The sequence below is a fragment of the Juglans microcarpa x Juglans regia genome, chromosome 7D, assembly GCF_004785595.1.
Source record: "Juglans microcarpa x Juglans regia isolate MS1-56 chromosome 7D, Jm3101_v1.0, whole genome shotgun sequence".
NCBI classification, from domain to species: Eukaryota; Viridiplantae; Streptophyta; class Magnoliopsida; order Fagales; family Juglandaceae; genus Juglans; species Juglans microcarpa x Juglans regia.
The window spans coordinates 17,345,091-17,364,703 of record NC_054606.1 but is presented as its reverse complement, the minus strand read 5'-3'; the positions used below and the strand labels follow the sequence as shown (position 1 = coordinate 17,364,703).

The window sequence follows — 19,613 nt, the reverse complement described above, 5'->3', positions numbered from 1 at the left end:
TGGTAAAAGCAAAGGTGCCAAAAGGACAGGTGAAAGTGGTTTTCTCCTGGTCCTCAGGCGCTACAGCAATTTGATAATAAAACCAGAGTATCCATCCAAGAAGCAATAAAATGCATTACCAGCCACTCTTTCTAAAATTTGATCCAAAAATAGTAAAGGAAAATGATCTTTCCTACTGGCTGAATTAAGTTTTCTATAATCAATGCACATTCTCCAACCAGTAACCATTCTAGTTAGAATCAACTCATTTTTATCATTTTTTACAACAGTTAAACCAAATTTTTTTGGTACCACTTGAGTTGGACTTACCCACTTACTGTCTGAGATTGGGTAAATGATACCCACTACGAGCAGTTTAAGCACTTCCTTTTTGACAACTTCCTTCATGGTAGGATTGAGCCTACGTTGAGCATCACGAACCGGTTTAGCATCATCTTCAAGATGGATTCTGTGGGTACAAACAGCAGCATCAATACCTTTGATGTCGGTTATTGTCCAACCAATTGAGCCTCGATGCTTTTTTAAGACTTCATTCAACTAGGCTTCATCCTTCTGATTTAACTTTGAGGAAATCACTACAGGAAAAGTGTCTTCTTCAAGACCAAGAAACACATATTTTAAATCTTGAGGAAGTGGTTTCAGTTCCAATTGAGAAATTTCTTCCTCTCAAGATTTAAGTATATCTGGTGGTGGTAGAGTTTCAAACTGGGGTTTCCATCTTATGCCTACAAATTGTACTTCAAGTGGTGAAAAAAAATCTGCAAAACAGTCCACAAATTCAAAGACATTTTCATCAACATTGTCAATTTTTTCATCAAGTAAAAATTCAGGTGTCTAGAAAATAGAATCATCATCAGAGAAAGGAAAAGTTGAACAAATAAATTCTATTGGTGTCAAACTCTCTACAGCATTAAAATCACTTGTGTCATCAAAATGTGTTGACATCTTGCAAGCATTGAAAACGTTCAACTCAAGTGCCATGTTCCCAAAAGTGAGTTTTAGAACTCAACTTCTGCAATTAATCAAAGCATTTGACGTAGGTAGAAATGATCTTCCAAGAATGACAGGAGCTTGGTAAATAGTGGAAGCTGACTACTGCATATCGAGAACTACAAAATCCACTGGGTAGTAAAATTTGTCCACTGGACCAGCACTTCCTCTACAATACCCTTCGGCTCCTTAACTGATCTGTCAGCCAACTGTAGCATGATAGAGGTCTTTTTTAGCTCACTTAATCCCAACTGCTCATACACTAAGAACGGTAGCAAGTTCACACTACTCCCCATATCAAGTAAAGTTCTCCCAATGCGTGACTCACCAATCATAATGGAAATGTTGGGAGAGCCGGGATATCCAAACTTCTGAAGAGTATCGCTCAATATCAATGCACTGACTTGCTCCGTTAGAAAAGCTTTCTTCTTTACATTCAGCTTCCTCTTCACTGTGCACAAGTTCTTCAAAAATTTTGCATTTGAAAAAACTTGTTATATGGCATCCAAGAGTGGAATATTAATCTTTACTTGTTTGAAGATCTCATGAATCTCAGTGTGGTATTTATTCTTTTAGCCAACTGTCAATCTCTTAGGATAGGGAACCATAGGTTGTTACCCCTACTAGTTTCAGCATCTGCACTCACAGGCTTCTTCAGCTTTGGTCTCACTACCTTGGGTTCTTTTTCAGTTTCACCAGTCTCTGTTGCATCTTCAGGTGTAGGAGCAACTACTTGTGTGTCCATAGTCATCTCTGGTTGGGGAACTTCCTTTCCACTTCTCAAAGTAAGAACGACCTTCGCTGTCTCAAAAACCTCCCCTGAGACATTATGCACTTGCTGTTGTTGTTGCCGGTATACTTGAGGATTAGGCTTAGGCTGTGCTGGGAATTTCCCTTTCTCTAGAATACTCAATGTCGTGCTCATCTTATTGATGGTGCCCCGCAAGTCATTTATGGCCTGAGTGTTCTGATTGTTTGTGGTGGCCTGAATTTGCATGAATTACTGAAGTGTATTGGCCATCTGTACCATACTGTTATCTAGAGACTTCTTCGCAGATAATTGAGGCTGAGAACTCTGTGTAGCTACATGAGGCTAAAATCCTGGAGGTGCTACAAAAAGATAGCTCTGAGAACTCTGATATGGTTGATACTGGTGTTGAGGAGTAGCCTGATGAAATGGTTGTTGAGAAGGTGGTGGAGACCGGCCAGGCTGATCATTCCTCCATGAGAAATTTGGGTGATTCCTCCATCCCGGATTATATGTATTGGAGAAATGCTGATTTTGTGCTCTATTTACCCAGTTCGCTGATTGCATCTCTACTCAGAGCCACTCTCCTGAAATACTGGCATAATCAGATAATCTTGGGTCTTGTGGTTCGAATCAGCGCATATAGAGCATGCCTCTACTGTTTTCACGGCCTTCACTTTTTCCATCTCCATGACCTCTAATCTTCTACTCAATGCAGCTATTCAGGCTTGAACGTCAGTGTCCTCCTTAAGCTCATATCTGCCCCCACCAGCAATAGCTCTCAGTGGCTGTGCTGCCAATGAAACTCGATCAGTGCAAGTGTTCCATTGTTGTGCGCTCTCAACAAGATAGTCAAAAAATGACAATGCTTCACCAAGTTCCTTGCTAAAGAATTCTCCATTACACATAGTCTGAACAAACTGCTTGCATTGTGGAGTGAAACCAGTGTAAAAATAATTCACCAACCTCCAGGATTCAAAACCGTGATGTGGACAGATGTTCACCAAATCCTTAAACCTTTCCTAGCTAGCCTAGAAAGTCTCATCTGATTTTTGAATGAACTAGTTGATCTGCTCTTATAAATATTGAGTTCTCTGAAAAGGAAAATTTTTTTGTAAGAACTCACGTTGCATATCAGACTAACTAGAGATAGAATTAGGCCTCCAAAAATTAAACTAAATCTTCACTTTATCCTTCAAAAAGAAAGGAAATAAACGAAGTCTAATAAATTCATCAGTAGTGGCTCTATTGATAAAAGTAGTACAGGCCAACTCAAAATCTGTCAAGTGCTGATAAGGACTCTCAGAATCCATCCCGTAGAACTAAGCTATCACTGACATCATGCCATGCTTAATCGAAAAATTAGGTGCATCGTCTGGTAAAATAATGCATGATGGTGTAGTGGTGCAAGTGGGCTGCAAATAATCTCTAAGAGTGCGTTGTCCAGGTGCAGCCATGGTTTGTTCAATTTCAATGTCCTCGTCTGTAGAAAAAACATAAGAGCTATCTATCTCTGAGCTATGTATACTATTCTCAATGCTCAATGTAACTCTAACCAACCTATTTGAATTGTCTCTCACCCATGACATTAAACATCAGTCCAAATAGCATAAGTAAGGTTCAAGTGACTGAGTAGTATGTGACAAGTGAAATGTGTAATCAGACATAAGATAGTGAAAGAACATTTGAGATGAAAATAAAAAACAAAAAAAAATAAAAAATAACGAGTCTAAATTTACATCAAGCAACTATTCCCTGGCAATGGCGCCAAAAACTTGACTCACTCAAAAATGAGTAGCACAAAGTCTATCCCAAGTGCAAGAGAGTGTCGCGTAATAATTAGGAATAAATTCCTAGATCGTCTCCTCAGGAAAAGTTACTTAAAATCAAACTCATTTAAAATGGTGAAAATATTCACAAAGAGAAAATAAAAATGATGGTATGCGCAATGAATGGAAGAGTGCAACGGGAATGAAAAGGCACTAGTCAATAGTCATGGACTAGATTCATATTTTTGGATTTTTGAGCGTCGAAATGAAATGTAAAAAATTAAAAAATTGAAATTAACAATCAAAGAATCAACTAAACTAAACAATCTTAATTAATCTGAAAATTAAATAATAAAACTGAAATTATTTAAGTCCTAATTAAGATTTAATCAATCTAATAGCAATGGAATTAAGAGATTAATAAAATTAAGATAAGAATTAAACTAGATTAGAAAGTAATTGACAAAATATGAACTGAGAATTGAAAAAGTCCCAAAATCAAGATTCTAGAGATCATCCCTGTACTCAAATCACAAATTCTCAAAATCAATTTATAGTAATTGTAATTACTGTTAAATAAAAATTTAAAGAAGCGAGAAAAATAATTAGCACGAAGTAAATAAACAGCAAATAAAATACCCAAAGGTCTAAGCTAAATATCTCAACAATACATCACAAACTTTAAACTAAAATTAAATAAATAGTAAAGAGTGAAAAGAGTAAACTAAATAAATAAAGATAAAAATGAAAAGCAGTGGAGGAGAAGTCTGAAACTGCAATTGAACCCCTGGAGGAGTTCTTCAATTGCATGTGGCATTGTGTGCGTTGTTCTCCCTCTTGCATCCGAATAGTGAATGAAAAAGTTTTTTTTTTTTTTTTTCTCTCGTGCGGCGCTCTCTCCTTTTTACGTCTTTTTTTTTCCTTTGCTTTTTATATCCTTGTTGCTTCCGTCCAATAGCCAAAAGAACTCTTTTTTTTTTTTTCTTTGTTACTTCAGTCCAATAGCCAAACACCAAGAAATTGGAGTCTTTTTTACTTCGTTCTGGCTTTTTGACTTGTCATTTTCTTTGACTTTTCTCATGCATTTCTTTGCCTATATAAAAATTAGAAAAGAAATAAAATAAAATAAAATAAAATAGAAGAATAGAATATAAAAAAATATATTGTGCATGAGAATGAATATTATCCAATTAAATCACAAGTTATAAAATTAAGCATAAATCATGCTATTAACCAATTTAAAACACAACTCGAATTTATTCATCTTAACCATTTTTTCATTTAAAACTAATAATAATGTAATGAAATAAATAAAATATATTAGTTCTAAATGTATAAAATATGCAATAACTCAACTCAATCAATATAGGCGAAAGAATGGGTCAATGGTCGAGCAATGGATTTTTTAGGAGATGTTTTTGGTCCGGAGAGATTTCGTGGGCTTGTTTGTATCGATAGATGGGATATACCTTATATTCGTCGGTAGCCTTTGTTTGATGGGTTGTTTTCTATTTATTTTGGGTAAAATTGTATTCATGATTATTCATCCACCTTAGTGAGGGTTGTTTAATAAATGGAGGTGCCGCCCTCCTGTATTTAAAAAAATAAAAATAAAAAATAAACCCCTTAGAATTTGAAATTTTCTAGTAAAAATAGAATCTTTAAAAAAAGAGAGATTGGGCCAAACCATTGAGTTTGAAGATGTGTTGCAAGAAGAAATGTTATGGTTTAATTGTACAGGGATGAGCCAAGGAGATGAAATTATTGTACCTAGCTACTCACAATTCCAAATGTAACTCTTAACATCTCCCTTTATCTCGTTTAGATATAGAAATACTCTAACTCATCTCATTTCATCATTACAACTTGTTTAAATTCTCATACAAAATATAATAAATAATTTAATTTTTTTTAAATCTCAAAACAATAATAATATTAAAAAATAATATTTTATTTAACTCATCTCATCTCACTATCCAAACCAGCTCATATGGCCATAGAAATCCCTTTTAGTTTTAGCTAGATCTATAAATAGTTTGTCAAATCCTAAATGTCCATGTACTAGACTATTGTGAACTAATCCTAGAAGCTTGGACTCGAAGGTTTCATCTTGGCCAACATACAACCGTACTCATAGAAGAGAGGTCTGTCTATCCTCGATGCAAAACTTAGAAATAGAGCCTTTTTTTATTCTACATTAATAAATCGTATCCTAATGCCCATTTATTTTTAGACTTTAATATATAGATTATGACGTCATCTATCCTTTAATGCCCTTTTACTTTGACACTGCTACATAAATATCAGGGGTCTGTCTTAATACAATTGCAGCTTGTGAGATTTCTAATTGCTTACAAAGAAGGCCAAATCGATGCAAGGACTGAGAACATCAGTTTGTTCGACCAAAAGTTTCAAGATCAAAATGCTTGCAATCAAACTTTTTTAAGAGTGGTAATTGCTAACTTAGAGCTAATTTGGTTACACAAAACCAAATTATCACATCTTATCTCATATAATCATTACAATTTTTTTAAACTTTCACACAAAATATAATAAACAATTCAACTTTTTCAAATCTTAAAACAAAAATAATATTAAAAAATAAAATTATAACAATATATATTCAACTTTTAATAAAATATACCATCTAATCTCATCTGAACTGCGTAACCAAACGAGGACTTAACTTCATCGGGAACTTTTCAATAAATAAACCCAACTATTCCTACACGTGCATAAGTTTGCGCCTATTTGTTGGATTTTTTTTTTCTTTTTTATATATAAGTACCTATTTCTTGGATTTGATATAAAATGGTTCTCTAAAAAGCATTGAGAATTGGGAAAGTTTTACCAATATCATGAATATAGGTCGAAAATGTGAAATGTTCCGAGTGACTTGCCCTGGCCCCTGGCCCCTGGCCCTTGCATTCCTTTTTGGCTTACAGAAGTATTATTAATATTTATCCATGTACTGGAAAAATCATCGTCCTATTTCCACGTATTTTTGACGATTAGCTAGATTAATAAAACGGGCAAAATAAAGGAGCGTTTAAACGTGTCAAATCAATAGCTTGAAATTGCAGGATACATGCAAGCTATTTGTATACAAGTTTAATTGAACTTCTAACAGCTCCTTTCTAAAACCTCTAATCTGATACTCCTGGAATTGCATCAAGGTCTAATTTTAATGCTACAGGAGCTCCATCAGAGGCTTAAAATTTGAACTGCATCTCGGGAGTGTATCCAAGATCAGCAAGAATGGCAGCCATAGCCTTGTTCATTGGCGGTGGCCCACACCTCAATATCTGTTAAAAAAAAAAAAAAAAAAAAAGAGATTAGTCCTAGCTACTGGCATATTAACTTATTAACTAATAAGAGAGGCGAGACAGGTTGAAGGAGCCCTCCTTCCGAATCTCACCTGAATATCAGGTGCCGGTGCAGGGCAGAATGTTTGAATCATTTCCTTGGATACAAAACCAATGCCACCATCCCATGCTTCAGGTGGCTATAGATTGTATTCAAAGTCAGTATAACAGGTTAACAGATAACCATGAAATCTACAAGAGTATAACTTTTTATAAAGATTCTATGCTTTTCATGGAAGTTGGTGGAGCAGATCAAAAGGGTACGACGCATAAGGAATCAGCACCCATAAAAATAAATAAATAAAAAAAGCATTAGGAACTTATAAAAAAGAATTAGGATATAATCAACAATTATAATGGAACACAGTTTCGGCGGTGACAGACCTGGGGCTTACTTGCGTGTAATAGTCTGGAAGATTAGATTTCCTTTTTTATTTCATGATTTTATCATAATTTTAAGAGTTCGATATTTATGTTTTGATTCTCTGTGACTTGATGTAAATACAAGAATATATAATAAACAAGAAATTCAAGCTTTGGGACTTCATATTCCTTTACAATTCCATACTCTCTTTTACTCATCTCCTATAATATTTCATCAAGAAATATAATTATTCAACTCAATTACTGAGGATGGGAAAATGTACATTACATAGTCGTCAATTCAAGTAATGAATAATACCTGATTCAGAACATAGTAGACACTGAAGCGGTTGGGAAAGTTACTGGCAAGGTTATCCAGCTCTTCCTGTATAATTAATTGCAAGGATATTAACTTAAATATTTAGCACCTTCTGCTATCCATTAATTTCCAAGCCACTTGTAACTTAACATTCACTTCTTGTGTCCAATAATTCTCACATGTTGAAACTTCATAATCCACAATATTTCAAGGACACTGTCATCACATAATGTCCAATCTTTATGCCTTCTTTGAGTCGTAAGAAAACCCCTTTTTTTCTTTTTATTATTTTCATATGAAAATCTAATCAAATACTTCCACATTCTTTAAGCATCTACCCTATCCTCATTCTCCAAAAACATCATGCACAGTATGCTTCCAGAAACGATTATTCTCACCTGTCAACATCAAAATAATTTGGAAAATGCTACTTAGACTCCTCAATGTTACCGCTCGAATATTTTTATTTTTTTTATTTTACTTAGTGATTATTAGTGAAGTTGTATATTTTTTTAATTTTTTCTTAATGGTTAAGGATGTTAAAAAGATATTTACAAAAATATGATAAAAAAAAAAAAACTGCACATTTGTGCTAGCGGTGTGCCCAGCGGTAAGTGCTGGGCAGGGCCCACTAGCACCATGCAAATAATTTTTCACCATTCATTTAATAGCTCATTGTTTTTTAAGAAATGATTCCTTTCAAATTAAGTCATAACGAGAATGTGAAATTTAATCACTGCAAGAAACCACACGTCCCATCCCTAAGCCTGTCTATGGGAAGGTTTAAGAATTGTGTCAAATATCACTAGAAGGTACAGCACAGTGTGCCCTTCACAAAATGCTGGAGGCTTGGGTTAAGAAGTTTTGTTGGTCTTTAATCAATCACTGACAAAGCTGTGCATGCTACCTATATTTTATTAGTTTCAGACCCAAAATCAGATACCCAGGCCAGATAACCGACCCATCTAGTAAAAGGCAGATCACAAGATCCAGTATATGCCCTACACCCGGGTGGATAGCAGATCGGTTTTTTTAAAATAAAAACAAAATATACAATACATAATTAAATTGAGATTAAAAAAAGGTGACCCTCGTGGGTCCTTTTGGCAGCCCATGCGGAGCCTCCTACAGGGTGGCCCTTGTGGATCAGCCCTTGGTGGGGGTGTGCTAGCAGAGGCCCACTATGAGGTGGCTGATGGTGAGATGGGCAGCCCTCATGGTTGGCATTTTTTTTTTTTTTTTTTAAATTTATTTTTAATTTCCGTTTTTATTTTCATTTATACTTTTTTCAAATTTTAAAAAATTCAGTATTTACAAAAAAAAAAAAAAAAAAAAAAAAAAAAATCTAGATAAATGCATATCCCAGGATGTAAACGCTTATCCGGATCTAGATATCCGCATCCAGATTTACACCTGAATGCTGACCCGGATTACGTCCAGATTTGCCTTTGATTTGGATGAACAGTACTAATCACATATAGGTAAAAGGTTGTATGGACTAAATTGTGGAATAAAAAGTTTTAGAGGCACATAGCAAGCATCAAACATGGAGAGGATGTCAGGGGAGTCATGTCTTGGCAACCCTAGGTAAAGAGAGAGAGAGAGAGAGAGAGAGAGTTTTGCCTTCAAAAGAATGTCCTCATGTGTGACATTGGCATAAATGAGATGCACATTAGTTTTGTCATCTGGGTCTTCTAGTATGGCTCTTGTAACCTGAAGAAACCAGAAAGAAAAATTATTATAAAACTGAAAGTATTGATAGACTAAAGAAGGGATTCAAGAAAAGCCCTCTAGTCTACACTTCAAAATACAATACCTGGAACATTGGAGTAATGCCAGTTCCACCAGCGAGCATCCCAAAAGCTCTAACTTGGTTGGGCTGATACTTGAAGCGTCCCTAGAAGCAACAATAATTACATTATTAACTATTTATTGAATTTCTATATCTTTATATCTGATTCAACGCATTGGAACATTTTCTGACTTATAAAACTTAATAAATGAATCACTCAAAGACCATTAGCAATCCCAGAGAGAGAGAGAGAGAGAGATGCAGTGTTGCATAGTGAGAAGCTGAATCTGCTGACACAAAAATCTCAATCCTTTGTATATCTCAAAGAAACAACCCCAAGATCAAAGGAAAATTAAAAATAAATAAATAAATAAAATAAATAAAAAAAGAAAAAAAAAACCCACTTAGGCGGATTATACAGTGACTGAAAATAAGAAAACAACTAGTTTGACCAAAACCAGCCTTAATGGTTTAAATAATGAAAGAAGTCAAACTCGGACAAAATTCTAAGAAAAGCAGGATTTATATAAATTATCCATGATAGCTCAGGCATAGGTTGCACACGCATTGCGTGACCTGTTTGTCGCCAAGCCATCTCACTTTAGCCAACATGTAGAAGTTGAGCAAAATTCTCCAAAGAAATAGCCACAAAACTTGCTCAAGTGGGTCGTCACGCAAGGGTAGTGCAAACTCTTGGCTTTTGTAATTTGAAATCAGTCCCACAACTTGCTCAATTGAGGGCCGCACAAAATTCCAATTTTGTGAGTTTCTCCATCTTCAAATCTCATTCTTGCCCTCAAACCTTTCCAAGAACCAATTGGCAATGTTGTATATGCCATCCTCCTCGGGTTACCCGAATTTGGGTCTCATCAAAAGAATCACAAGTGAAAGGAACAAAGGGGTTAACATCAAATCTATTGGATGTTTCAATGCGGCTTGGAAGCTTCAACCTCTATGCACTCAGATTGATCTTCTCAATAATTTCCAATGGCCAAATATTATTTATTGTAGGTAACTCCTTGTATTCGACCATAGAAAATTTGTCTTTAGATGTATTGACCCAAACAAACTCACCAACATAAAACTCTACCGCTCAACAGTTCTTGTCCGCACTCATCTTATACGTAGCACTTGAATCCTGTAGATGCTTTGACAGTCATCTTATAGACCTTTTAAATATGAGTAATCAGATCCTCTTTGCTTTGGCATTTACCCACTTCAAATCTTGAATAACAGCAAGATCATGTGGGGCATGTGGATTATAGTCATAAAAAATGTAGAAAGGTAACAAATTCCAGTTGATTAAATTCTGATCCCACGATCTGAGATGATAACCTACTAGACCACAAAGTAAATACACCGTGCAAAATTGACAACTCTGTCTGCCCATATATTTGCAGATGATGAGCATTGCTGAATTCCAACTTGGAGTTAGATAAATGCAATAGACACCTTTAGATGTGGTTCAGAAAGTGGGTATCTCTATGATATACAATGGATAGTGCTAACCCATGAATATGGTAAACCTACCAAAAATATGACTAAACAACATTATTGCATTTGAGGACTTCTTGCATGCTATGAAGTGAACCATCTTTGAGAATCCATGCACTACTACAAAGATAGTTACTATCGTGTTGTGTTGAAGGTAACCCAAAGACTAATCCATGCTAACATTGGTACAAGGTTGATGAAGAAAAGGAAATACATGTAAAACCTGGCATTTGTAGTACCTCCTTTAGATAATTGGCACACCCTCCATCACAAATATGGCAACCTCTCTATTTTTAGACTAGGCCAATAGAATTGGACGTACACAAGCTTCAGAATCCCGTCCTGTTCCACATGACTTTCATTAAGAGCTACTGGATAATCTTTAGGCAAAATCACTCACAAGGCCATAATATAGGTTAGTAGACAATCTCTAAATAGATCAAATCTAAGTACCTTAGCCCCCATATTGACCATAAGGGATGCATTCCCGTTGAGCACATATGTTACCGTGTGCAAAGCATGAGGCCTGTGCTTGATAACAAAAAGAGAATTGTTACACATATGCTGCCCGACGCAGATGCCTAAATGAGAGCTTATCCTGGTTGTCAAGATGCGTCAAAGTTTCATGATATGAACACAGGATCAATTCATTGCAGACTAAATAGGAACTTTCCTACTTCAAAGCTTGAATCAGTGAATCACCATAAAACTGCAGACCATAGGTATTGTAATTAAGCTTAGACCTACTCAACCATTCACTAAAATAAGCCATAGGTCTGCTACCTTGGTTAAGTATAGCACCAATCCTGACCTTACAAACGTTCATGTAGCTCAAAAGGTTAAGAGAAATCCAGTAATGTTGGTACAAGAGAAACAGTCAACTTTGCCTCAACCCACTCAAATGCTGCAGTTTCTTCCTCCGGTCAAAAATTTCCTAGCCTTCATAGTCTGTGATTGGTTCCATCTGGGAATGAATTCATGAATGAAATGTCAATAAAAGAGCATCAATCCATGAAAACCAGGCATGCCATGAACAATAGTCGGTAACGGTCACTCCATAACATCCATCACCTTAGATTCAACCATAGACATACCGAAGAACAACACAGTATCTATCAACAATGAGCATCTGAATATGGCCGTAAATACTTCTCCCTCCTAAAGCCCTTTAATATGTACACAATTATTGTAGGTGCAACTCAATGCAAACATTGTAGATCATCAATCCATGAAAACCACGCATGTCATGTACAATAGTTGGTAATGGTCACTCCATAACATCCATTGCCGTAGATTCATCCATAGACATACCTAATAACAACACAGTATCTATCAACAATGAGCATTTGATTATGGCCGTAAATACTTCTCCCTCCTAAAGCCCTTCAATATATACACAATTACTGTAGGTGCAACTCAATGCAAACATTGTAGATCAGGACATCAATTAAATAAACCACCAAGAATACACCAATGAAAGGCTGAAAAATCTGAATTACCAATTCATGACTATTTTAGGGAGGGGCAATTGACATCCAAAGGGGATCACCAACCACTCATACAGCCCTAGACAACTTTAAGGCTGTCTTCTACTTCTCCAATACAGATACAGACGTAATAGTAGCCACTTTCCAGATCCAGTTTGGTAACATAGTAAACCCATAGAGTTGGTTCAAACAAATCATCCAACCAAATAATAAATAAGAAAGACTGAGGCACTCTAGAATATGAACTTTTGCCAACAAGTTCTCCACCCAACTCTTGAGCACTTCATGCTCCTTAGGACTCATACAGTAATGTGGACGGTTAACAAGCTGGACCTTGCACCTAGTCAATCTGATGTTGAATGTCCCTTAAAAACAGTAACCCCCCGTATAAATCTCCTAGGAAGTAGGAACACATCAATAAATTCATCCAATAAATCTTTTTATGAGCTTTGCTACTATTCCCTTACTATGAACACAACTCTGGAATCCATCAGCTCAGGTACAATCTCTTTCTTTGATAAGAGATTTTTACATTCCCTAACTAATGATTTAAATTCAACCTCGGTCAATAAGAGTGCAAATTTCACCTTATATATATATATATATATATTAAAAAAAAAAAAAACTGTACGTATCATGCTTCCAATCATGTACAATTGCTCTAGCATATGACCAAGGTCTACCTAACAGAAGATGATAAACATCCCCAGTGCTTTTGTTTTATAAGTATAAACATCCAATGCTACCATATCACACCACACACTCCCCTAGTATTTTGACTCAATGAAAAAGGCTCCTAATCAACACTGGCTGTCACCTTGTTTCTTTTTTGAGCAATTCCAATTTGTCCAGACTGAGATGCTTCTCCGTCTCCAACCTCAACTTCTTGGCAGCTTTCTCAATAGAACATTCTTACAACCCCTAAAGTTAATCAGAAGTCTGCAGACATCACCCCTATCGCGCAGCAAGTGAACTGGAAAATAGTATCGCGACACCAATCATCACCTTCTGACTTCCAAGGTGTAAAGCAAACCATCTTGACTACCAACAAAAGTCCATCATCACAATGGAAGAGTTCTTCCCCCCATTCCTTCTCAATTCATAATTAGGCTCTGCTCTGCTCTACACCCACCGTAGTGTCACCAATGGTCTCCTGAAATTCTATAAAAACTCAATCCATATTGTTAACTCTTCTTCTTTTCTTTTTCTTTTTCTTTGTTTTTTTTTATAAGTAAGAATTTTATTAATAAGAAACTAGGCAAAGCCCAAGTACACAGTTTGTATACAAGAGGAGAGACCTAGTTAAGAAGAAGAAGAAAATAGATACAAGGAACCCATGAACATTGAGATCATTAAAATCTCTAGTCATTGTCCAAAGAAATGACATTTTAATTCACTTCTAAGCTCCTATACCAAACATTCTTTATTTTTGAAACCCTGGTCGTTTTGTTCCCTCCAAATACATCATAGGATGCATATGGGGACCATCCTCCAAATTACTATAATTTGCTGAATACCATGAATGTTTCTCCAACTGGCTAGGAGATCAAAAACCCTCCCTGGCGTTGCCCATGCTATTCCAACCATGCTGAAAAAATCATCCCACAAGGCCCTGACAACCTCACCATGAAGAAGAAAATTGTCCACTATTTCGTCACTTTTCCTGCACATGCAACACCAGTTAATTACAACAATCTGCTTTTTTCATAGGTTGTCCATTGTCAATATCTATCCCAATGATGCAGTCCATACAAAAGAAAGCAAACTTCCGAGGGGCCATACTCTTCCAAATATTCTTCAAAGGGAAAGAATTGTTCTCCTAATTAGTAATGGACCTATAGAAGGAACAAACAAAATTCTACCTTTATGGATGGAACCCACCGCATCTTGTCTACCTATTGATTTATTATCCCCATTGAGTACAACAGGTTGAAGAAACCTGCAAAGAACCTGACTTCCCAATCATGGGCAGCTTTAGGGCTGTAAATAAACAATGCTACCCGATAGGTAGCTTGATGGGCACTACTCACTCGAAATCAACTCAATTACAGCCATGGGCAGCTTTGATAAAATTGACATTCCACTGAAGAGAACCACCTGAATCTCCATCTGCAAATGAAGCCTCTTGTCTACCAGCAATTCTATAAACAATTGGAAAGGTGTCCTTAAGAGTTCTATCTCCACACCAAATGCCGTGCAAGAATCTAATCTTGGACCCATCTCTCACCACAAATCTTGTGTGTCAAGAAAATATGCCCCACCCCCTTCTAATGTTTTCCACACCCCGACAACATAAACTTCTTACAACTCCATGGAGCACCATCCTCCCCAAGGACCACCTGTAACTTCCCGATAGAAGACCCAAACCACATGGCCTATATTCCAAAAGGACTAGTCAATGATACAATTGGAGCCCCATTAGAACCTTATAAAGAGCAAGAACTTCCTTCCCAAGTAATGTAGGATCTCATACACCACTTACCCTTATCTTTATCATATGGAGTATCACAATGTACCCTTCTTAAATTCCCGACGTCCTCGTCGGGCCTGTCCTTCATAGGTGGCACGACTCTAGTCACATATTTTTGGTTGGGATAGGCTTTGATACAATTTATAATGTAGGCCCAAACTACATGACCTATACTCTAAAAGGACTACTCAATAATACAATTGGACCCCCCTTGAAACCTTATAAAGAGCAAGAACTTCTCCTTCCCAAACAATGTGAGATTTCATACACCACCTACCGTTATCCTTATCATATGGGGTATCACACCACCATATAGCTGGCCTGAGGAACCCTGGAAGGATCTACTCTACTCTACTTCTTGGGGCTTGGCGGCCGAGCCCGCTTGTTGGACCTCGCAGGCCATCTCCTCCAGAAAAGTATCCTCGAAGGGCATGAAGGGCTAGAAAAAGCTGGGTTCGTGGGGAAGGGGGTGCGCCAGAGAATCGAAGAACACCGCTTGAAAGTTGCAAGCATCCAATTCTTCCTCGGAATGGAGTAAGGGGTCCAAAAAGGATTCAACTAGGGCAGGCCCAGGGTCTGCTGAAGAAGGCCTGGCGGCAGAGCGGGAACCGCTAGGGAATGATATTGTGCTCCCCCACATTGAAGGAACCGGGACCTCTGCACTCGAGAATGCCCAGTCACAAGGCGCTTGGGAACTGCCTCCCGCTTCCAGAGCATGACCATGGGACGAAGAAGAATCCCTAGGGTCACCAATTTGCTTCCTCGGGGGCGAATCATGATGAGCCTTAGAACGTTTCTCCAGATGATGGGCGGAGCTTGAGGCACGCTTCCGGCCCCTAGGGGAAGGGATATCACCCAAGAAATTTCTCCTGGTAGCATACGAGCGATCGGGCGGGGAAAAGTAATTACGAATGTTCTCATCCGAAAGGACCACAACAGTCTGAGACTTGTCGGGATGGGCCCTAAACCAAGCGGTCACCAGCTCCAAACAGGCCTCTTCCCTCAGATTGAGGGTGAGTTCGAGGCTCTTCGTGAAAGGAGGGAATCCCCAACTCGCAGCCTAGGTTTAACATCAAGAAGAATTTCTAGGACCATTCCAATCATTGCCTTCCACAAGGCCTCCCTCTCACTGTGATAGTGCAACAGTCTTTTCTTTTCTCTTTTTTTTTTTCGTCAGTATACAAAAAATTTATTGATGAAATTGATAGGCTTCGCCCAAGTACATGAGACATATACAAGAGCGACACCTATGCATTAGTGACTAGTGACACAAGGAAGTCATGGATATCGAGGCCATTAAAATCTATTATAATTGACCAATAAAATAAAGTAGTAAAAAAGATAATTTTAAGCTCATCCATTGGCTGCTCGCAATCCTCGAAACTTCTTTCATTCCTATCCCTCCAAAGACACCACGATAGTCAAACCGGACCATCTTCCATATTGCTACAATTTGCGCAATGCCACATAGGCCTTTCCAACTTGCAAGGAAATCAGTAACCCTTTTTAGCATCCCCCAAGCTAATCCTACTCTAGCAAAGAGTTCATTCCATGGAGTCCTAGCAACCTTGCAGTGAAGTAGAAAGTGATCAACAATCTACCCACTCTTCTTGCACATGCATTGTCAATCCATTATAATAATTCGGCATTTCCTTAAGTTATCTATGATGAGGATCTTTCCCAAAGAAATCATCCATACGAATAAAGCTGCTTTTAGGGGTGTCTTAGACCTGATTTGGATAATGAGTTGAGATGAGATAAGATGGAAGTTAAAAGTTGAATAAAATATTGTTAGAATATTATTTTTATTTTGGGATTTGAAAAAATTGAATTGTTTATTGTATTTTGTTTAGAAGTTTGGGAAAATTGTAATGATTATATGAGATGAGATGAGTTGAAATGATTTCACTATCCAAACCAAGCCTAGTCTTCCAAATACTTTTCAATGGGAATAGGTTTGCATTGTACATGATGAGAGAATTGTTTTTTATAAGTAAAAATGTATTAATATCAATAGATGTAATCTTGTTATAATAAAGGCTTGATAGAAAACTTGATAAACTTTTCTCTCCGTACAACTTTCCTCTCCAATGAGTTTACGTGTGGATAGTGAGTTCAGGTGAGTTCGAGTAGAATAGGAGTCTCAAAAAAGTTAGTTATTGAATCAAAAGACTTCGTCTTGATTAGGAAGGGAGGCTTCTTGATCATTACAAAGAGGAGTTGGAAGGTTTTGAAGGAGATATGTTTGGGGAAAGCAATGGTACACTAGTTTATTAGAGTATTGGAGGAATGTCTGAAGGGTGGGATGAAGGAGACGTATGCTACGGCAAGGGAAGGTGATAGAAGCTTCATAGCACAGAGGTGCTCAAATACTCACAGCAGATATATGGCACTGGTGGAATTAGGGGGAGGGGGGTTGGAAGGCATAACTTTATCTTCATTCTAGAAGATGTGGAGGGAAGGGGCTGGAGGAGGTTGGCAGATGTGATGAAGGACCTTATCTCGGAGGCAAAAGGTGTGAAACATTATGGAAGTGGGATTCTGCAGAGGTTACCGGTGATGAAGTTCAATACACAACATCAGTCGTATAGGGTGGCGTTGTTGCAGTCCAAGGAACAACATAGGGGTGGAGGCACTAGCGGTAGGGCAACTCAAGGTAATGGCTAGAAGTCAATAATGGTTCCTAAGCCCTCGGGTACAATACGTATGCAGAGGGAAGGAGGCAGTGGCAGGTCCTTTGATGGCTTGTTGAAGAGAGGCGTGCACTATACCTCACAAAAAATGCAAACATAGGTGGAGGCACTGTAGGAGCAAATCAACTTATTGATATAGTGCGTTGGGGAAGATGAGGAGGTGGGCAAGCTGAAGTTGTGAGCTTATCGGATGGTATGGGTCGAATTGAAAGGCATAAGGGCCAGGTTTGTGGGCCACAGCCCACGAGACTCGTCAAGAGCAAATCCAAAGCAGGAGCCCAACCCGTTTGGAGACTCAGAGAGGGAGGAGAGGCTGCCCTTCTAACAGCGGGAGGCTGCAAGGTACGCCGGCGAAGAAGATCCCGATAGTCTCGTCCTGGCCGAGAAGCTATCGACGGTGAGTAACCAAGTGGAGACGACGGCACTGGAAGAGGTTGAATCTGATCCTAGGGCTGTCACACAAATGAGTGTTGATATTCAATCCCAACAAGGACAGACAAGGCCGACGGACAGAGGTGGAGAGCCCCCGGTAGAGATTCAGCAGGCAGCTTTGTCGATGAGTGACTTTTACCCACTAGATGTAGCCCGTGTGCTATTTTCAGAGTCTGGAAGCGACGTGGGGGAGTCTGTGGGGCTTTCAAAGGATGCTAGTTGTTATAAGGGACTCCTTTAAGAGAGAGGTGGGGGGGGGGGGGGGGAACGCCTATCTATATTGAGAAAAATCTAGAAGTGCCAATGAAGACACAGTGTGCACCCAAGGATGCGATTGACATGAGGGGGGACCCGATTCTGCTACAATTCCTGCTGCCAGATCAGTCTAGTGTTTCCAAATGGGTGTTGCATAAGGTAAAGAAAATCCAGCATTAAATAGGAATTGAGTGTGAAGGTTTTGAGGAACAATATATGTCTTTACTAACAGCCATTGAAGTGGGTCATGGTCAGTTAAAGAAATCAGATTCTAAAAAACAGCAGGAACTAAAGAGGCTAACATGGTCACTAAATTATAAAGGTAGCTCAAGCTCCAGCAGAGAGAGCTAAGGGGAGGGGACAAGCTCCACATTTATGAAACCCAAAATAGTATCTTGGAATGTTCAAGGGCTTAAAGCGGCAAATAAGAGCTTTCGGGTGAAAAACCTGCTTCATGAGTGGAAGGCAGACATTGTGTGTTTACAGGAAACTAAACTGAAATTTATCACAAGGAGGATTGTTCGGAGTTTATGGAGTTGTAAATATGTAGATTGGATCTATCTTGCTTCTGATGGGGCATCGGGAGGTGTTTTGGTGATGTGGGATAGAAGGGTGGTGGAGAAATTGGAGGAGTTTATTGGGGAATATACAGTGGCATGTTCTTTTAAGTGTAGATGATAATTTTGTATTGGCCTTCGCTGGCATTTACAAGCCAAATCTGGACAACAGTAGAAGATTATTGTGGGAAGAACTTACTGGAATCCATACCTGGTGGAATTTACGCTGGTGGAATTTACCATGGTGCATAGGTGGTGATTTCAACGTTATACGATTCCCAAGCAAACGTTCAGGAGACAGCAGGCTACAACCAGCAATGACAGAATTCTCAGTGTATCTTTTACTTGGGTTTGGTGGATATCCCCCTCATGGGACGTCGTCCAATAATCATCCGTGGTCTAAATTGGACAGATTCTTAGTCTCATCGGAGTGGGAAACACACTATCCGGACCTTTGCCAAAAGAGGTTGCCCCGCCTTTGTTCGGATCATTTTTCATTATTATTAGATTGTGGGGGGCATTCAACGAAGGCGTCGGTATTTTAAATTCAAGAATATATGGCTGAAAACTGAAGATTTTGTGGAAAGGGTACGGCAATGTTGGTCTTCGTATCAGATTCATGGTAGCCCAAGTTTAATTTTCGCAGGTAAACTGAAAGCTCTAAAGAATTATTTAAAGTTATGGAACACCCAATCATTTGGTGATGTAGGTGACCGTAAAAAGTCCCTGTTGGAGGAGCTTCAGAAGGTAGAGAGGACACAAGAGGGTCGGGCTCTCTCCCTAGAGGAAGTTTCTCGGAAGGCTGAATTAGTGGCAAAGCTAGATGGGGTCATGTTATTGGAGGAGATCTCTTGGCCCCAAAAGTCAAGAGCATTATGG

At 38.2% G+C, this 19,613-nt stretch overlaps 1 protein-coding gene across 2 annotated transcripts in view; it reads right to left on the bottom strand.

Annotated features, from left to right (window-relative positions):
- The window catches only part of LOC121239567 (NADH--cytochrome b5 reductase 1-like), a 52,663-nt gene that overhangs the window by 15,254 nt on the left and 17,796 nt on the right, over window positions 1-19,613 (bottom strand). The window contains exons 5-9 of one of the 2 annotated variants that reach the window (XM_041136834.1): window positions 9,371-9,451; window positions 9,178-9,267; window positions 7,555-7,620; window positions 6,926-7,012; window positions 6,564-6,812 (exon numbers count right to left, since the gene is read on the bottom strand). In XM_041136834.1, coding sequence (XP_040992768.1) covers window positions 6,720-6,812; window positions 6,926-7,012; window positions 7,555-7,620; window positions 9,178-9,267; window positions 9,371-9,451 — 417 coding nt within the window. In that variant the 3' untranslated portion in view covers window positions 6,564-6,719. Of the gene's footprint in view, window positions 1-6,563; window positions 6,813-6,925; window positions 7,013-7,554; window positions 7,621-9,177; window positions 9,268-9,370; window positions 9,452-19,613 lie in introns of those variants that run through there. The other variant, XM_041136835.1, reaches the window with a different exon arrangement.